This window comes from Artemia sp. Qi Xiang Cuo, chromosome 17 (assembly GCF_049724085.1).
Source record: "Artemia sp. Qi Xiang Cuo chromosome 17, ASM4972408v1, whole genome shotgun sequence".
NCBI classification, from domain to species: domain Eukaryota; kingdom Metazoa; phylum Arthropoda; class Branchiopoda; order Anostraca; family Artemiidae; genus Artemia; species Artemia sp. Qi Xiang Cuo.
Genome location: NC_142810.1, coordinates 22,081,847 through 22,100,756, shown reverse-complemented (window position 1 = coordinate 22,100,756; position 18,910 = coordinate 22,081,847). Strand labels below are relative to the sequence as shown.

At 37.8% G+C, this 18,910-nt stretch overlaps 1 protein-coding gene across 3 annotated transcripts in view; it reads right to left on the bottom strand.

The window, feature by feature from the left end:
* drk (growth factor receptor-bound protein 2 drk) overlaps positions 1-18,910 on the bottom strand; it is an 82,283-nt gene that overhangs the window by 42,501 nt on the left and 20,872 nt on the right. For all 3 annotated transcript variants that reach the window (XM_089102869.1, XM_089102870.1, XM_089102871.1), the window contains exons 2-3: positions 17,199-17,299; positions 2,128-2,225 (exon numbers count right to left, since the gene is read on the bottom strand). In XM_089102869.1, the coding sequence (XP_088958995.1) occupies positions 2,128-2,225; positions 17,199-17,276 (176 nt within the window). In that variant the 5' untranslated portion in view covers positions 17,277-17,299. The remainder of the gene's footprint in view (positions 1-2,127; positions 2,226-17,198; positions 17,300-18,910) is intronic.

The following is an 18,910-nucleotide window of genomic DNA, read 5'->3' as shown; positions in this document are numbered from 1 at the left end:
ACCACAGACCAAAGATTGTAGGTCAGTTTTAATGTTGAATCTGGATTGAGGAAAAACCAAAAAATAAACTTTAGCATTTGCCACTATTTAAAGGTTCTTAATGAATTCTTTTTTGTTTTATGCTGTTAGTCAGGGTTTTCAGTTTTTGAAGAAATTTAAGCTGAACCCAAGGTCGTATCACGGGAAAGGCGGTTTGGACCCCACCCCCCGAAATGTTTGTCCGAATCGTAAAAACCAAACAAAAATGAATAGAAAAATATTTGATTTGTTTCTAAAGTTTTTTGCCCCCCCCCCCCGGAAAAAAATCCTGTATACGGCCCTGGCTGAACCCCGAAAAAGTACACTTCAAACCCACGTAAATTAATCCATAACTGCTAACTACCGGCGAAACATTGGAGGTTGTTTTTTATTGTTGGCTTCCAAGCCCCCCCCCCCAAAAAAAAAAAAATCAAAGTGCCAAATATAAGCTTGAACTTTTATTATTTTAGACTGATTTTTTACTGATAACTAGATACTTCAGATTTTTATAATTCCAAGAAACTAACTATTTTGGTAACAAAGAATACCTTATTCTCTGTGGCACCAATGTGAGTATGCCCACACTAGAATTTAGTTAAGATATTAAAGACAGTCTTAATGTTCAAATAGATGAATTAAGAACGAAGGGGACAAAACTATCGAATAAACATTCTGAGCTTACCACAAACTTTTTTTAATTCAATACCCTGGACTAGTGGTATTTATACTAAGCCGTAAAGTCTTTCACATTAGCACAACTTAAAGTACCTAACAGAGGCGTCAATTGCAGGAGGGACAGTACAATGGGCTTTTCTCGTACTAGATTTTTGTTTTCTTACTCCTTCCTAGGTTTTGAAAAATACCTTCTTTGGTATTTTCACTAAAAGGTCTTTTATCGGTATTATTGTTGAAGAAACTTTCAAAAACATGAAAATCTCTCCCTTTACCAGCTTTTGAAATATATAATTAGCCACCACCCCCTGTCTCTCTCTCTCTATATTTTTGTGAGCTGACACCACTGGTTACTAAGGACAGTGAAAATCTAGTCTGACAGTTTGAAATGGTTAAGTGGACATTTGCACAATCATATATAAGTTTAAAAATTAAGAAAAAATCAGAAATTGAATTCTTAATGAAAAAGACCTCCATATACACTTACCCAGGCTTTGGTAGAAATATGCATCAAATTTAAAAAAAGTGAATGAAAAATCAGCAGAACAATAAATAAAAAAAAAATATATACCAAACAGCTTAAGAAGGTGCAGTTTTCTTTCTAGGGTGTAGTTGTCCTTGGGAATCACCAGGTTGTTAATGTTTGAATTTTTATGGACGAAAAGCGTTGCGCCTTTGAATTAATTAGTTTAAATTATTTATTGTCATGGTTCAATTCGGCAACACTGACAAAAACCCGATACCACCCATAATCTCCACAATTTTTAAATAACACAAAGGAAAAACTTAGAAAATTACTATTTTTAGGTGTGAGCATAGACCATGTCCAGGAGGCAAAAGATGTTTTTTTTTATGTTCTTGGTATTTTACAATTTTACGTTATGTAAGAGCAAATTTTTGCCCATAACATAAACACTGTCAAGCAGCCTCGAGCTCTACATAGAATTTTACACTACATAAATTTTAATTTATGCTATAGAAAAGTCAACATAGCAACAAGGAAAGGAATTTCTGGATGAACAATCAATAAATTTTCAAAATAAATAAACAAAATTTTGCCAAAACCCTTTCATGTCTTCATACCACAAACCATCCTGTCCCCTATCCCCCAATTAACGCCGCTTTGTCGAAGCTGGTGGATTTATGGATTTTTATGATAGAATAGTGTAAAAAAGGCTTGTTTAAGGTAAGAAGATCATATTTGACGTAAATTAAATATTTGGAATAGAAAATCATGTACGGTACATCCTGTGAAAGCTTCTTCAGCGTGAAATGTTACACTTACCGTAATGTAACCTAACCATTAAGCATAGAAGATTACGTTCGTAGAGAGAAGTAATTACTTACTCGGTCCTTACGGTCCTTACGTCCTTAGGTCCTTACGCTAAATATTTTCCTTAGGTCCTTACGCTAAAATATTTGGAATAATTTACTTACTCGTGGTTTTTCATTTCAATATAGTTACTAGGTATTAGACCCTCTCTGCCATCTAGTTCCGCTCGATACCAGTTCAGGTCGTCTTCCATATTTAATATCTAAAAGAAAAACAGAACTTGCCATCAGAAACATGAAAAAACTGCGAAAAAGCTCGACAATTGTACAAAAAAAGAGCTTCCGTGTCCAAATTGGAGATTCCACAAGCTCAATAAACAGCAACTAATAGCAATAATTCAACAGCTACCGCACTAAAACTATTAACAGCTGCCAGATACCAAAATAAAACTTAGTCCCAGAGGACCAAGATTTGCTTTGTGAAAAGAAAAAGTTTTTTTAAGAACTTTAATTTCATTTATTTTATTTGGCAAAGTTTTTAGATATTCATCAGAGTAATTATTCTGTACTATCGACAATCAAATTAAATTATAATAAGCTTTTTACCCGTTAACACGCATTGCTGAATTTTTTATGGTCTCAATTATTTTTTTTATTGAAGATAATCAATGTATATATATATATATATGTATTTCCAAAAATAGCCATCGGGCCGTAGGAAAAAAAAATAGATATGTTTAGGCTGTTTGGCAAGTGATTGGTTCTGATATTTTACTAATACTCGCATGAAGAGCATGTTAAATGTTCCGAGGGGTTGCCCACTGGTTTGTATTTACTATCGCCTTTGTTCAAAAATCACGTTTGGTATGAAATAGCATGAAGTAAGGAACTGCACACAGCCCAAAGTTGAATTCTGAACAAAAGAAACATGTCTCCTTTCGAAATATTTTTCCGCTGTCATTCTACTTTGTGCAGCACACTGCATAACACCTTGTTGGTGCCTGCCTTTTCTCAGTTTCAGATACAAATTCAGGAAAGCGTGTCTCCGTCAGCCGCAGAGGTCCAGGCGGGACGCCCTCCTTTTGCAGCCAATTTTTTCGAATGGCTTACTCCATATATTCGTGTTTTATTCGGGAAACGCGAAATCTAAATTATCTTTTGCCCCACCGGGGTTTATGTATAAAATTAGCGAATTATAAACCGAAATGTCGAGCAATTGACAGAAAATATTTTTGAATCCCTTTCTTGCTATGGGATAGTCATGCATTTGCTGGGCAAATTGATCCACACCATCCGTTGTATGATTTTACTCGATAGCGACTTTTAATTTCCACATTTTGTTGCCATTAGGATCTGGCTTACTCGTCTCTCAGTTTTCGGGATTGTGGATGGCTGATAACAAGCACTGGTCTTTTTTGTCTTTCCATTTCATTATCATGACTTTGCCTTTCTGGAAAGCGAAGATTTCACCTTTCTTAAGTTGTTTTGTCTTTCTTTCATTTGGCACTTCTGCTCTGTTTTGTCGTCGAGTACCGTTTGTTTTGTGGGAAACCAAGAAATCTACCAATTGCAGTGGCGTTTAAAAATTGTCCATAGCCAGGCATTAATAAATACGTGTTAATAAAGGCATTAATAAATTAATAGACGTAATAAATAAGGCCAGTCGAATATGTCCTGGGAGATATTCGGCTGGAGAGACCTAAGGCCCTTGAACATTACCGTATAATATCATTAAGTTGATAATAAAAAAAAAGAAAAAAAATAGTTGCAAGTTTTTTCTCAGCAATTTTTCTTTGTTTGAAAATAGAATAAATTTTGCCAAAAGGACACAATAAGCAAGCTACATTTGTGCATATTTTTACCAGGTTATTTTACTCATACTAGCGTAACTGTAACTAGACGTTTTCAAGAGAGATTGCCTACGGATTATTCTGGGTATCCGGCTGACTGACTGTATTTCAAACAGTAGGCTGTACGAAAAATGTGGTTCAATCCCGCTTTCTGGGGTTATAATGAAAGAAAGGTTGAGATAGCTAGAACGGAAAGCAAGTCGTTCTCGTCTGGGGTGGGAGGACGTCATAAAGAAAGATTTAAAGAAAATGGGAACTTCCCGAGAGGGTGTAAAAAACGATGCTTTGAATAGATTGAGATGGAGGAAGAGCGTGCATAGCTTTGTTGGCCTCAGGCGGATTGGTGCTGCGGCGAGTTGTTAGTAGTAGTAGTACTAGTAGCCTAACTGTAACGATTTTAAAATACACAAAACCTTTAAAAAAAAAACTATTCTGCTTACTTATAGAATGAAAAACGTGATTTCAAAAACCACACCTTTAGTTAAAAACCGTGTTTTAACACAATAAAATCAAGCTAGCTTTGAATCCACATTGTTCTGCTGGGTCACGCTGCACGGTCAGCAGTGCTTGTAGCTTAGAATTTGTAAGATATTAATATTATATTAATAAATAATAAAGTTATAGTAAGATGCTCGATTTCAATCTCTTATTATTTTTTCCTTCTCTTCGTATGATAATAAAATCACTTCTATATTGCAGTCACAAAATTTCTATTTATTGTACTTCAAAGGCTGTTTCCAATCTAAATGCTGTCCCCATTGTGACACCAGTGATTATTGTCTTTAAACATTGAATGGGGAAAAAGTTTATTTTCTATCTGATTTCCACCTCGGAGTATAAATTTATCTTATATCAAGACATTAGAGAATGCGGGGCGGGGGATAATTGTGGTGGTAGTCTAAAACATTTTGACGTAAAAGTTCAGGGTCTAGGATTATTGTGCCACTGCAATCCTACACTGGGCTTTAGCTAAGGAGGTATCAATACTTTGAAAAGAGGAAAAATTGAACTTGAGGTTTACTTTTAGCCCTAAAAAAATTCACTTCGCACAAATGAATTAAGAACCTAGTACTAGGTTCTTAATTAAATTAAGAACCTAATTTAATTAGGTTCTAATTTAATTATATTTTATTAATTTGATTATATTTAGTTTAATTATGATCTAATTAAATTAACCTAAATTAATAATAGTTACTAGACGAAAAATTGGTACTGTTTTGTGGCTTACACTGGTTTTTACGAGTCTTTCCCTTCATTTGCCATATAACTATGGGGCTTTCAATAGTTGTGAATGCATCAATAAATGAAGAAAAAATTGGCTTTCACTTTATGCCCACATAGCCAAGCTCTAGTACATTGCTCTTAAGCTTTATTAGAAAAAGGTCACTTACATATGGCAGACAAATTTTCTTTTTTTCAAATGTCAGACAGTTACTGCATAAGAAGGGTTTGCTCTGCCGTGTTTTTTCCCTTTGTTTGTACGAAAAATAATTTCCCCTGTAATTTTATCTAGATATTTACCAAAAAATTAAAGATGTAACAAAGCTGTTATCTGTCAATGCAAAAAAAAAACAAGATTAACCAGATTTTCATTTTATAAACCATACTAAGGAATGTTTTCCTATGCGAGTTCAGCAGCATAAGTTGTTTTCTCGGCCACGGTCATTCTAGTTTATTAGCAGAGCCAAAGAAAATTAATTACTTGTAAAACGAAATTGCTGATCCGTAAACTTCGTCAGAAACTGACCAAGTATGAAACATTATTAGCCATTCTGACATTTTTTTATGAGCAGTAATTGACATGAAGATAGCTACTCCCTGATAATAACGAAAGGGAAAGACAATTCCAAAGGCTTGCTGATTCAGACATCCATAAAATGGAAAGCATAAGAAGTTAAAGCCGTTTTCAGACCTTATTTGTACCATCATAACCTTTATTAGAACATTTATATAAAACAAAAGATGAACCTTAATTTTTTGTTGAAAGTTGTTTTCCAACACGTAAAGCTGCCCAATGATTCCTAGCAAATTCCACAAGAACAATTTACCTGGAGTCACTATTAACCCTTTTATGTGTACTATGCTAACTTTCCTTTAGACCTTAGTTCCTCCACGGGCACAGAGTGTGTCATTTAGTAGCAGCCCTTGAACAGCCTTCAAGCGGGCTGCTGCTTAAATGTCTTCCAAATCTGAGATGAGACTCGTCTGAAGGACTACAGTATCTTCTACCATATATTATTTGAATGTACTCGTGTATTTAGCGACAGGACGATTCCAGAGCTTCTCTCCGTTCTGATTCTAATCCTGATTCTACCTTGATGTTTTGAATCCGAAACGACTCCTGATTTCAAGGATACTCATCTTTTTCATTGTACCAATAGCAATTACCAAGCTCATATTAGAAATGTTTCAAATACACAAGTTGACAATCAATAGTTTGCTGTTTTCAAATTTCAGGTTTAAAAACTAAAAACAGAAAAAAACTTAATCCTGTATCAGGAATTGAAACTTCGTTTCCATCAGTTTTACAGCTAAGAAGACCACAAAAAAAAACATTTTTTTTCAAAAATGAGGGGGGGGGGGAAATGACTCCTCTAAAGGGCCGTATTTTTTGCATTTGTATTCAGTAAATTTACCTGCTTCTTGTAATGAAACTAAATTAAAAAAATCAAGTTTTTTCAACTGAAAGTAAGGAGCAATATTAAAACTTAAAACGAACAAAAATTATTGCGTATATGAGGGGGTCCGCCCCCTCGTCAATACCTCGCTCTTTACGCTAAAGTTCGAACTTTGTACCAATTCTTTAAGAATGGCCCTTGAATCACAAAAGCCGTTAAATTAGAATAAATAGTCCTTTTGAAAGTACTAAAAATCCTTTCGCGTAAAGAGCGAGGTATTTACGAGGGGGAGAACCTCCTCATATACGTAATAATTTCTTTTCGTTTAAAGCTTTAATGCTGCTCCTTCCTTTCAGTTGAAAAAACTTGTTTTTTTGTTTAATTTCTCATCGTTTTTTAAATAATGCTGGGAAAATCGACGCCCACTTAATGGAAATTCTCTTCCTTAATTCAAAATTCTTCCATGGAAAGATCCTCCCACGAAAAACCCTCCACCCCCCTCCACCAAAAAAAAACCCTGAAAACGTCTGTAAACTTCCTAATAACCACTACTATATGTAAACAATGGGCAAAATTCATAACTTGCAGCCCTTCCCCGGGAACTGTGGGGGATTAAGTCGTCCTCAGAGATATAGTTACTAAATTTTTCGACTATGCTGAATAAAATAGCTATCTTAAAATTTTGATCTGGTGACTTCGAGAAAAAATGAGCGTAGAAGGGGGCCTAGTTGCCCTCCAATTTTTTTGGTCACTTAAAAAGGGCACTAGAACTTTGAACTTCCGTTTAAATGAGCCTTCTCGCGACATTCTAGGACCACTGGATCGACACGATCGCCACTGGGAAAAAATAAAATAAATAAATAAACACGCATCCGTAATCTTTCTTCTGGCAAAAAATAAAACTTCCAAATTTTTGCAAAAAGGAGCTTGAAATCTCCACAATAGAGTTCTCTGATATCTGATATCTGAATCAGATGGTATCTGATCAGAGGTTCAGATCAGAGATATCTGAATCAGATGGTAAGATTTTCATTAAGATTCTATGACTTTTAAGGGATGCTTCCCCCTTTTTTTGAAAATAAGGCAAATTTCCTCAGGCTCGTAACCTTTGACGGGTAAGACTAAACTTAATGAAACTTATATATTTAAAATCAGTATAAAAATTCGATTCTTTTGATGTATCTATTGGTATCAAAAATGTGTTTTTTTAGAGTTCCGTTTACTATTGAGCCGGGTCGCTCCTTATTTACAGTTCGTTACCACGAACTGTTTGAAATGGGCTCTGGCTCCAAAATACGCAAACAACGTATATTTTGAATTCAACAGCTGTAATTGACTCCAATTCTAAATTAATTGCATTCCAAGAACGAGCTAAATACCAGCGGGGATAAGGAAATGAAACCTTGAAGATGAACAATTTCTAGCATAGTTCACAAAATAAAGTTTTCTGGGCCTGGAGCTGAAGACTCGGGATTCTTCTTCTCTACGAGTTATGACCGAGTCTAAGCCATTTACAATTTGGTAGATTTGACGCAATAGATGGAACTTGTGATGTCTCTGCCATAGTCGTAAAAATCTTGAGGGTTCAGAAAGGCGAATCCCAATTTGTTCCTTGCTGATTCGTAGTTAAACAGAAACACGCAAAAGGGGCGCTTAGGCAGGTTGCCTCCAGAGTATTGAGATGTTCTCAATTTGTGTCTCCAATATCTTATATTTATCATGTAACTGGTTATTCGTTGACGCTATGTCCCCTCTAAGACAAAATACTACGTACCTCCTGGTCGTGCTTGGGATTTTATTTGTTTATCAAACTTAATTTAAAGTGTTATCGAGATACACAAAATAAAATCGAATCCTTAAATGAAATTCCAGAGAAAATCAATAGATATTACCAGTACTTTGCTGGTGCATAGAGGAAATGGAAGTTTCTTTACTAAGCAAAAATAAAAAAAAACTTCTAAAAATCGAGTCAAAATCTGAAAATGAAATTTCATAAATAATAATAAAAAAATTAAAATAGTGCCTAGCAATAGCAACCATTCTCTTATCATTCAATATGTCCATCGCAGAATAAAGCAGCTAGTTCAGCAACACTTCTGCATGAACATCGTTGATTATAGATTTGATTATCCTGTCTCAGAGAGTTCGAGTGACAACCTAATTTGAAGAAGTAAGAATGGTACAGCGCTTTTTAAGAAAACCTGAATTATACACTGGAATTGTCCCAAGAATTGGGAAAATTTGCTCGATTCTTGATGCCTTAAAAAACCACAGGGACGACAATTTTCGATTGCAACTCAAGGTCCCATAACAAATATTTAGTGAAATAACTGATGGGAAGCGTTAGAAATTAGTTTTCGTTGCTCTGATATTGTCATACAGGATTTGTCCGGAAAGTAATAGGACTAATTTTTTTTCGCCACGAATGTACTTCGGAGCGTGCGCGCTCCGAGTGGATTCGGTACAGGGCTTTCCTAGCTAACAAACGAGCTGCTGGTCAGGTGTCTCTGAGCACATAGAGAGTCAGGACAGGCATTTTTGCGAGACGTGTTTCTGTGAGTGGTGCAAGCCGAAAATGCAGCGTTAGTTGGCGCAGAGGTACGTGATTAAGTTATTTGTTAAACTCGTAAATCTGCGATAGAGACGTTTGATAGGATCAAGCACGCTTGCCCAGATGTTGCTTTAGCAAGAAATGGTGTGTTTCGGTAACACCAGGCCTTTTTGGAGGGCCGGGAAGAAGTTGCCGATGAAGACCGTGCTGGAAGACCTTCGACAAACACTCACAATGTGACTCTTGTGCCCAAATTTTGAACTCAGACCGTCGACTAAGTATTCGTTTAATTGCCCAAATGTAAAATAAACCGAAATTTGTCGTTCATGGCATTGCGACGGTGGATTCGAACATGCGCAAGATGGGCGCGAAGGAGGCCCAAAAGTGGTCTCTGGTGACCAGAAACTGCGGAGTGTGGATGTGTGCCAGGAAAATTTGAAACATGTGTGAAAGTGACCCGCAATTTTTGAATAACGTAATCCCAAGTAACGAGTCCTGGATCTTCGAGTATGATCCCGAGACAAAGAGGCAATCTTCCGAGTGGTACACGTCGGCGTCTCCTCGCCCAAAAAAGGGAAGAATGAGCAAATCCAAAGTGAAAACGATGCTCATTGTCTTTTTTGACATCAAAGGCATCGTCCAACATGAATTTGTTTCTCCTGGACAAACCGTCAACGCCATGTTTTATGCGGAAGTGTTCAAAAGACTTAAACAAGGGGTGAATCGGGGCCCAAAAGACATCGCTGCCGACTGAAAGTTGCACCACGACAATGCCCCAGCTCACACCGCCTTTCTCGTGAACAGCTACCTGACCAAGGTTGGCATCCCAACGCTTCCGCTGCCACCCTACAGCCCAGACGTGGCCTTCCGGACTTTTTTTTTTCCTCGCCTGAAAATGCTGATGAAAGACAACTATTTTGAGGCAACAGAGGGGACCAAGCAGCATGCCGCGCGGCTCTCAAGGCTATTCCGGAGAATACATACTGTGACGCCTTCAATGCTTGGAAATCCCGCTGGCAGCGCTGCATTGACGGAGAAGGAGCCTATTTTGAAAGTTTTTAAAGAATTGTGACGATTGGCTCAATAAACGTTTTTAAATCAACTCAGTCCTATTACTTTCTGGACAAACCCTCTAGTCATATAAAACACTGAATTCAAAAAGGATATAATATTTTATAGGAAAGAAGATATTATAATCGTATTTCATCCGACAATGAAGTCACTTTAAAATGGCACTGCCAAAGAAGAGAAAATTTCTGTTTAAAAGCCTAGTACCTTTATTACTTTTTGAAAGAGTCCGTGAATTTGAAAGATTGTATACTAGACCCATAAGACAAGTTCCTAGCTGATCACTTTGGTTTCAAGAGAATACAATATTCGTAGTTAGGACTAGACACAGATCAGAGATAAGGGAAATATCCCCCTTGACTCGGTCCTGAAGATATAGACCTAAATGGAGCACAAAAGCTATATAAAAGCGGCATGAGAGCTGAGATAATAAAGACCTTAGCATGTGTAACGAATTTGATTCTTATAGTTCCTTCACAATTATCATAAGCTCAAAAAGCTTGATGTTACCAAGAAACGATATGTTCAATTGTTTCACTTTAGCAGATTGAAGACAAGTCTTACTTTGACCCAAACGTCAATCATCGACCTATGGATTGCCATGGCCTAATTTAAACATAAGCATGGTAGCTAGTGGTAGACATTTTGAAAGTTATCAATCCCATTGCTAAGCTCCTTGATTATATAAAGCATGACTCTGAGTAATACTTATCTTTTCTATTCGCTATTAGTCGACCCTAAAGAATATCAGTAACTTATAAGAGTGTAAACTGGCACTAGTGTTGACAAAAAGAACTATAAACTCAGCTCCTGACAGAAGAACGATTACTGAGCTTTAGAAATGCCAACTTTCCCCATCTAGCTTGTGGTGATAGTTGTCGGTACATTCTAGATGACGTTGGTAGTTGTTTTGTTTTTTTTTTGTTGACACTAGCACCAGTTTCCACTTTTGCAAGTTACCCATACCCCTCAGCCCAGACAGCTGGTAATTATTCATGCAGATAATTACCAAGACTACGTTTCACTTGAGTTAAGGTTTTCTACTGACAAAGCAGATTTTAAATTCATAATACAAACACACTGTTTCACTAACAAACAGGATCATGAGTTTATAATCTACATTATGTTTTGAATTCGAAAATTTTGCTTGAAAACAGTTTTGAGTTGTGAATTTTCCTAGTTCAATAGTCTAAGAGTGCGAACTTGTAAATTTTTATGTTCAGTAGTTTGCAATTCAACAAATCTATTTTTAAGATTCTATGTTCCGCAGATTTTCTGGATATTGTTTCAAGAATCTGGTTTATTACCGGAAAAGGTCTCAAATCCACATATCTTTCTATTGATTTACTGTTTTCCGCTTATGCTTGAGAAAAGTCATCATGCTTTGTTTAACTTTTGATGTAGACCCATGTTGTTAACTTTTGATGTAGACAAAAATGGCAGGGTGGAAGGTTTATAATTCTGAAGTGAAAAAATAAGGACCACACTATAGTGTATCATAAATTAAAATTATAAACATAATTTCGTCAATAGATTTTTATAATAAACAGAGGATGGTTATTTCATGAATCTTATAATCTTTGATCCAAAAATTTCCGTTTGCCATATTTTTCCAAAAACCCTTTGCCAAAATACCTTGCACCATTCTGTCATTATGGTAGTTATCTCCAAATGCTGCAAGAAGAACAGAAGTTTTAGACTTTAACTTAACATAGAACAGATTAAGCCACAGTCCAAAATTGAAGTTTTTCTTGCGCATTTGGAGATAACCATCATAATTAAAAATAGTATAATGTTTTTTGGCTAAGCAGTTGTGAGCAAAATGTGATAAAATGAACATAGAGGATTAAAAATTACTAGACTCATGAAATACCCCTCCTTTATTTATTATGAAAACCTATTGGCTGCTAATATTCAGTAAAAATATTTATTTTATTCCGCTATTATAAAAACTAAACATAATCATAATATCCACGCTTTAATTATTCACTTTCCATAACAATTCTTAGGGGAAACGCCTAAATTATACTGATAATTTTGATTTATCACAGAATAATCAGATTTCTAATTTATAATCTAATTAGATGTGCAATTTTGTGTCCAATTATAACAGACTGGTCATTTCCCCTTCAAATACCCAGAAGATCTAAGCAAAAACATATAGCCCCCTGGACCCATCATAGGCTTATTCTTAACATAGGCTAGGAGTGGAGGCGAATGGAGTTCGTCCGGAATGATGCAGACCTTGTCTGCTGACCACGTGCCTCTGGATATGGGGTCATCCCCTAACTAAACACTCCGATCAGGGTTGCTGCAACCTCATGTGGCGGGTGGAGCCCACACCGGGAATATCAGTATCTAGGTTAAACCTAGCTCTAATCAGATTCCAGGCCTAGGGTCGGTTGGGCTAGCGACCCTCCACCTGAAAATCAAGTGCTACGCAAAGTGACTACATAGCCTCGGATCCGGACCTCCTTTTAAGATCTCGACCTACGCGCGTCAACGGACATGCTGACGACGTCAGAAAAACGGACAGACTGAACCTTCTAGACCAAAGGGGGCTTCGAATAGCCACCTGGAATGTTTTGACCCTGAATGCACCTGCATCAAATAACCTACTTTCTCAAGAACTTCGTAAGAATAAAGTGGCGATTGCAGGTCTCACAGAAACCCGTCTTACTGGAAGTGGAGAAGAGCGGATAGGCGATAATCACTCATTAGTCTGGCCTGGAGGGAGCATGAGAAGAAATGGTGTTAGCTCTTGCAATGCAAGAATGGCCTTACTCTTGCACGAAGCTGTATCGGACAGAATAATGAAAGCCCGCTTTGGGCACAAGCATGGCAAGATGACAATTTTCGTATGCTATGCCCCGACCAACGATTCCGACGACGTAATCAAGGAAGAGTTCTACTCTGCTCTGTCCAGATGTCTGTCAACAGTTTCCCCCACGATGTCACTGTTCTTCTCGGTGACTTCAATGCTACAGTGCGAGATGATATGGGTGTTTGGCGTGGCACAATTGGACCTGTATCCCCCGACCCACTGAAAGATAACGGCCTTCGCCTACTCGAATTGTGCCGATCCCATGAACTTGTGATCGCAAACACCTACTTTCAACGTAAGACTATCCACCAGTACACGTGGTATAGTAACGACGGTCGCACAAAGAAGATGATTGACTACGTCATTATTTCTGAACGCTGGAGATCATCGCTGAACAACTGCAGAACTTACAGATCAGCAGAGCTCGGAAATGCAGATCACAGGCTTGTGTGTGCTGATGTCCAGCTTCGCCTCCATGCACAGCGATCGGAAAGAAAACCAGTAGCAGCGGATATTGGGAAACTGAAGGAGCCATATACTCGCCAGAAGTATAGTGTTGAGATATCAAATCGCTTTGAGCTCCTGGGCACACTCAACAACAGCGAAGACGCCAGGAAGTATTTTAAATCACAGACCAGCGAAGCAGCAGAGCTGGTGCTTGGCAAGCGGAGTTTCCCGAAGAAATCGTGGCTAACTGACGAAACACTGCAGGTCATAGAGCAAAGGCGGAGGGCAAGACTTCTTGGGGACATGGCCACCTATCGAAGGCTCAATGGAGTGCGGAACAGACTTATTCACCGAGACCAAAATCAGTTTGTTGCAAGGAAAGCCGATGAAATCGAACTAGCAGCAAAAAAAAAAAGACATGGGTAGCCTGTTCAAGCACCTCCGCAATCTCACTGAAAATAAAACACCAGCATTGGGACTCGTCCTATCCAGGGATGGGACACTTCTCTCTGATGAGGCTTCTTGTCTCGAGCGGTGGAAGGATCACTTCTGCTCACTCCTGAACAACACTAGCCCGTGTAAGCCTCCTACTGATAGTCCCAGCCAACCTGGCAGTCCAAGATACGAAACAGATGCTCCTCCAGACGAGCCTTTCAGCCCCTCAGAAATTGGAAATGCAGTAAAAAGGCTCAAGAACAATACAGCTGCCGGTATCTGTGGCCTGAGTGCGGAGCTGCTAATATATGCAGGTCCTGTTATGCTCCTGTTTCTCCACACCCTGTTCTCTAAAACCTGGCAAACCGAGATAATTCCCGAGGATTGGCGGAAGGGTGTCATTATCCCTTTATGGAAGAGGAAAGGTTCTAGAAGCGACTGCTTGAACTACCGTGGAATAACCCTACTGTCTGTCCCAGGAAAACTTTTCTCAATGGTCCTGCTAGATCGATGTCGAAATATCATTCGTAAAATCTGGTGACCGGAGCAAGCTGGTTTTATATCTGACCTTTTAACTATCTAGGAGATTTTTACGATCAGACAGATCGCATAAAAACCCGCGTGTCATCCAAACAGATCTTTTATTACCTTTGTTAACTGCTATTATATTTTTAAATTAGAAAACCATAACGTTCGTTGGTAAATTCAATAATCAAGAGACTTTCCTAAACCCTACTTTACGCTAATAAAAGCTGTAACCTATATGACAAACAGCTGTGTTCAAGTGAACGGCCGGCGCAGCCCGTTCTTCCAAATCACGACAGGAGTGCGTCAAGGATGTGCAGTTGCCCCAGAGCTCTTCAATGTCATCATAGACTGCGTTATGACAAGGACTACTTCACGTCTCAGCCTTGGACTCAAGTTTGGAGATCGTGTCATTACATATACTGATTTTGCCGATGACTTGGCCATTCTGGAGTACTCTATGGAGCAGTTGCTGGAAGCGCTTCAAATCCTACGAGAAGAAGCTGCAAAAGTAGGACTGCAGATAAACTGGACTAAAACGAAAATTATGGCCATAGACCCATCCTCTCCTGCTGCCAATCCTTCAGTTAGCCTGGATAGCACCACTAGCATCGAAGTTGTCCAAAGGTTCACCTACCTGGGCTCCATAATTTCTTCAGATGGCTCGCTTCTTTCTGAACTACAAGCGAGAATATCCAAAGCGTCTTCTGCCATGGGCAGACTGAACCGTCACCTCTGGCGAAAACCAAACATCAGTCGCACAACGAAGCTGCGAATTTTAAACGCCCTCATCGGCTCTGTGATGCTCTATGGAGCTGAGACGTGGCAAGCTTCAGCTGCAACCCTCAAGGCAATTGATGTCTTTCAGTCGAAGAGCCTGAGGAGGATCGAAGGTCTACGATGGTTCGACTTTGTCAGCAATGAGAAGCTGCTGCAGCTCACCAAGCAGTCTCGGTTTTCGACCCAAGCAGCCGAGCGAACACTACGATGGTTCGGACATCTACTTCGAATGCCTCCACACATACCTGCAAAAACGATCCATGACTTCAACCCTGCCAAAGCCGGTTGGAAGCGACCTCGCGGCCGACCGAAGAAACGATGGTCTGACAGCCTGTCCGAGTTCCTGGTGATGGCAAATATCAGGTTGAGCGATGTGCAAACGCTTGCCATGGACCGAAGTGGATGGAGAAGGCAGACGTCACTCTCTACGCCGAGCAGCGCCTGGCAGGAGACATAAGTCAAGTAAGTCAAAGTCAAGTCATTTCCCCTTCAAATACCCAGAAGATCTAAGCAAAAACATATAGCCCCCTGGACCCATCATAGGAGTATTCTTAACTGAAAATTATCAATTTTTTAAGATTTGCTTTTGTTTTTTTAAGAATTGTAAATTTGTTCAGTTGTTTCAAGTAGTATCACATTTTGCCAGTGGTATCATGCTGTACAATGAAAACAAACCAACAATACTAATGAAACTTAATAGTGCTTTTCATCAGGCAAAATTTAAACCCTAACAATTAATTGACTCCCAAAAACAACTAAAGCTTCAAGTGAAAGCTGCAGCTTCTAAAGATGTTTGGTGCCATATGTTTTGAGACTATTTTTTGCTGATTTTTCTACCCATGTCTTTTTTAATTTGCTATCTGCTACTGCCAAAAACTATATAATTACATGTGGAGATCTTTTCAAAAAAATAGAATTGCCAATTTTTCCTAATTCCTAATTCATATAAATGGTTCTATGAGTTTTCACCAAACCAACTGAGACAATCAAATTTCGTTTCAGTGTTGATGTGTTTTCATAAATAGAATAATAAAATTGGAACCACCCCAAAAGCATTACCTCTTTTGGTTCACATTCAGGGTCAAGGTTTTAGCCTGCATTAGGGAGTTGTATGTGAAAAGATGCATGATATTGCGAAAAGGTTCTTGTAACACAAAAATCATAGCATAAAGTAGGAAACATTGTTTTGGTAAAACTCATTATCAATACCTATACTAAACGTACATAAGCTTCAATTTTCGTTTAACACGTTTTTGCTTGATTCGCTTATGTTGAGTAGAATAACCTAAATCTTACAATTTTGCAATCTAGAAATGATTAAAACAAAAAAAAACTGCTTAAAGACAGGATGAATCCAAAGAATTTCGGCCATAGAAGCTAAATCCAGATTTTAAAAAGTTTAAATTTATTTTTAGTTATTCTAGTGCTGCAAAATAACTTGACATTGTCAGTGAAACTAGTAGTTATAATTCCTATCAACCCCAAGTTAAGTTGCCTTAAAGTTAAGTTAAGCCCAATCTGCCTTTTTTTATTGACTGCAAACAACTTTTTTTATTGAAGAAACAACTCATGCTGACAATAGCCAAATCAATACTCAAACAATGAGTTTTTAAACAACAATATATGGAACAATTTATAATATTTATGAACATTATGCCATCAAATTCAGCATATCAGGGAATAATATTGCAGGTTTGAAGCCCCTATATACAGAAATCAAATTTTCTGCATTTTCTTCTGACAAGGATGATTACAGATATGTAATTATTTGTTTGTCCCGGTTGTGATTGCATCAAATCAAGGGTCCTAGAATATTGGGATAGGGCTTGACTGAACATTCTAATGTGCTTTTCTCAATTTTAGTATATCTTGAATGAACTTGAATAGAACTTTTTGGTACTCTGCTACTTTAAAAACATTACTTATATTTAACATAATATTATTTCTATCACTATCTCTCACATGAAGGACCCATAGGGGTCTTCATATTAGGGATTCTGTTAGATTTAAAAGTACACTTTGGAGCTGTCAGATCTTCCAACTACCCACATGCCCCCTCCCCAAGTAGATGTATATTTTATGTGCATGAGTATATGGTGGTACATATTTGCTTATAGCTAAAGCACCTTACCACTTACTTTTAATACAGATCCTTTTCTGAAACTTAATTCATCATCTGCGGTGGCATTAAAATCGTGTTTGGCAATGGCTTCCATCTTTACTTAAAATGGCCAGATGCCTGTAAAACATGTTAACATTCTATAAAATTGGTTTCATTTTCATTGGTTTTCAATTAAAATTAGTTTCATTGATTTCATATTACAAAATTCAATTTTCAAAATCAAAGGAATAACTATAATATTGCTCCTACAATCATTGCATCAAAAATCTCGATAATAAATATTAAAACTTTTCTTAGGCCTATAAGCAATCCTAAACAAAATTGTTAGCACGAAAAGAAGATGAGATATTACAGAAAAAAGCACTGTTGGAGTTAGAACTAAAAGGCACATTTCATATTTTCATAGTTTTAAATGAGAACTAAAATAAAATTTCAGATGAAACAGTTTCTTTTGGGGATTTATATAAAAAAAATTACAACCATCATTTGTAGCTTAATAATACAGCTTTACATTCATATTCAGTCTTTGTAAGAATAAGTCAACATCAAATGCAGGTATTCTCCACATAGCTCAAGGACTTTTTACCAACAGGGGAGAGATTCAAGTATTTAGAGAGTTCAAATATGTCAGCAGCATTCTTAAGCAAGGTGCTAGTTCCAACAGAGAAATTCTGAGCTGGCATGCCTTACCTTACCTTAGATCCTCCTGCGCCGCCAGGGGCGCCTAGGGCATCAGTGAATATTCACCAATCGGGTCTAAGATGAGCTGCTGCATATACATCTTCCCAATCTGGTTGGAGAGAGGCATTTAGGCGGCATAGGTCACCTCAACGTGTTTCGAGTCTCCCTCACTTACTGCTTCCACCTGGCTGCCACTCAAGTGTAGACTTCGGGATTCGATGGTCTTCCATTCTTGAAACGTGTCCAAGATACCTCCACCTACGGGATCTGATGGTGTTGTTATTAGTGGTTGATTGGTGATTCTCCGAATGGTATCGTTTGAGACCCTTTCTGACAAATGTATATTCAGAATCCTCCTGAGACAATTATCCTCAAAAGCAAGAATCTTCTTCTCTTGTTGAATGTTTAAGTGCAAAGTCTCAGCAGCATACAGGAGGACTGGTAAAACGTTACTGTTGAGTAAGCGCAGCTTCATGCGATTTAAATAATTCCTGGATTTCCAGATTCTTTTCAGTTGATTGAAGGCTTTAGAGTTAGCTTGTCCTATTCTAGTTACGACTTATTTTGTGGTAGATCCAGTATTCTCTGTGATTCTGCCCAAATACTTAAGCTCAATAGCTTGTTCAATTTCCTCACCAGCACATGTGATATGCAGGGGGGAATTGGATCTTGCCATGGTCTTGGGAATTGGATGGAGCTGGCATGAACCAGCACAAATAGGATAAGCTGGCTCTGTTTTCAGTTTTTCCTTTTAAATACTGGAAAAATAATACATATGCCCAGACAATAAGTTTAAGCAAAGAATCCATAACACTAAAATGGTCTCCATCCTTACCTTTGACTGAAAAACTTGGACCATTAATTCACAGTTAGAGATAGCTCTAAACACTTGATTATAATTGCAAAGTCTATTGTGACTGTACATTGGGCACAGAAAAAAGGAAGAACAAAGTTAATTGCGTAAATAGAGAAAATGAATCCCCCCCCCCCAACCTAGATTTTGAAAAATGCCTTCTTTGGTATTTTAATGAAAAAAAAAGAATTTAA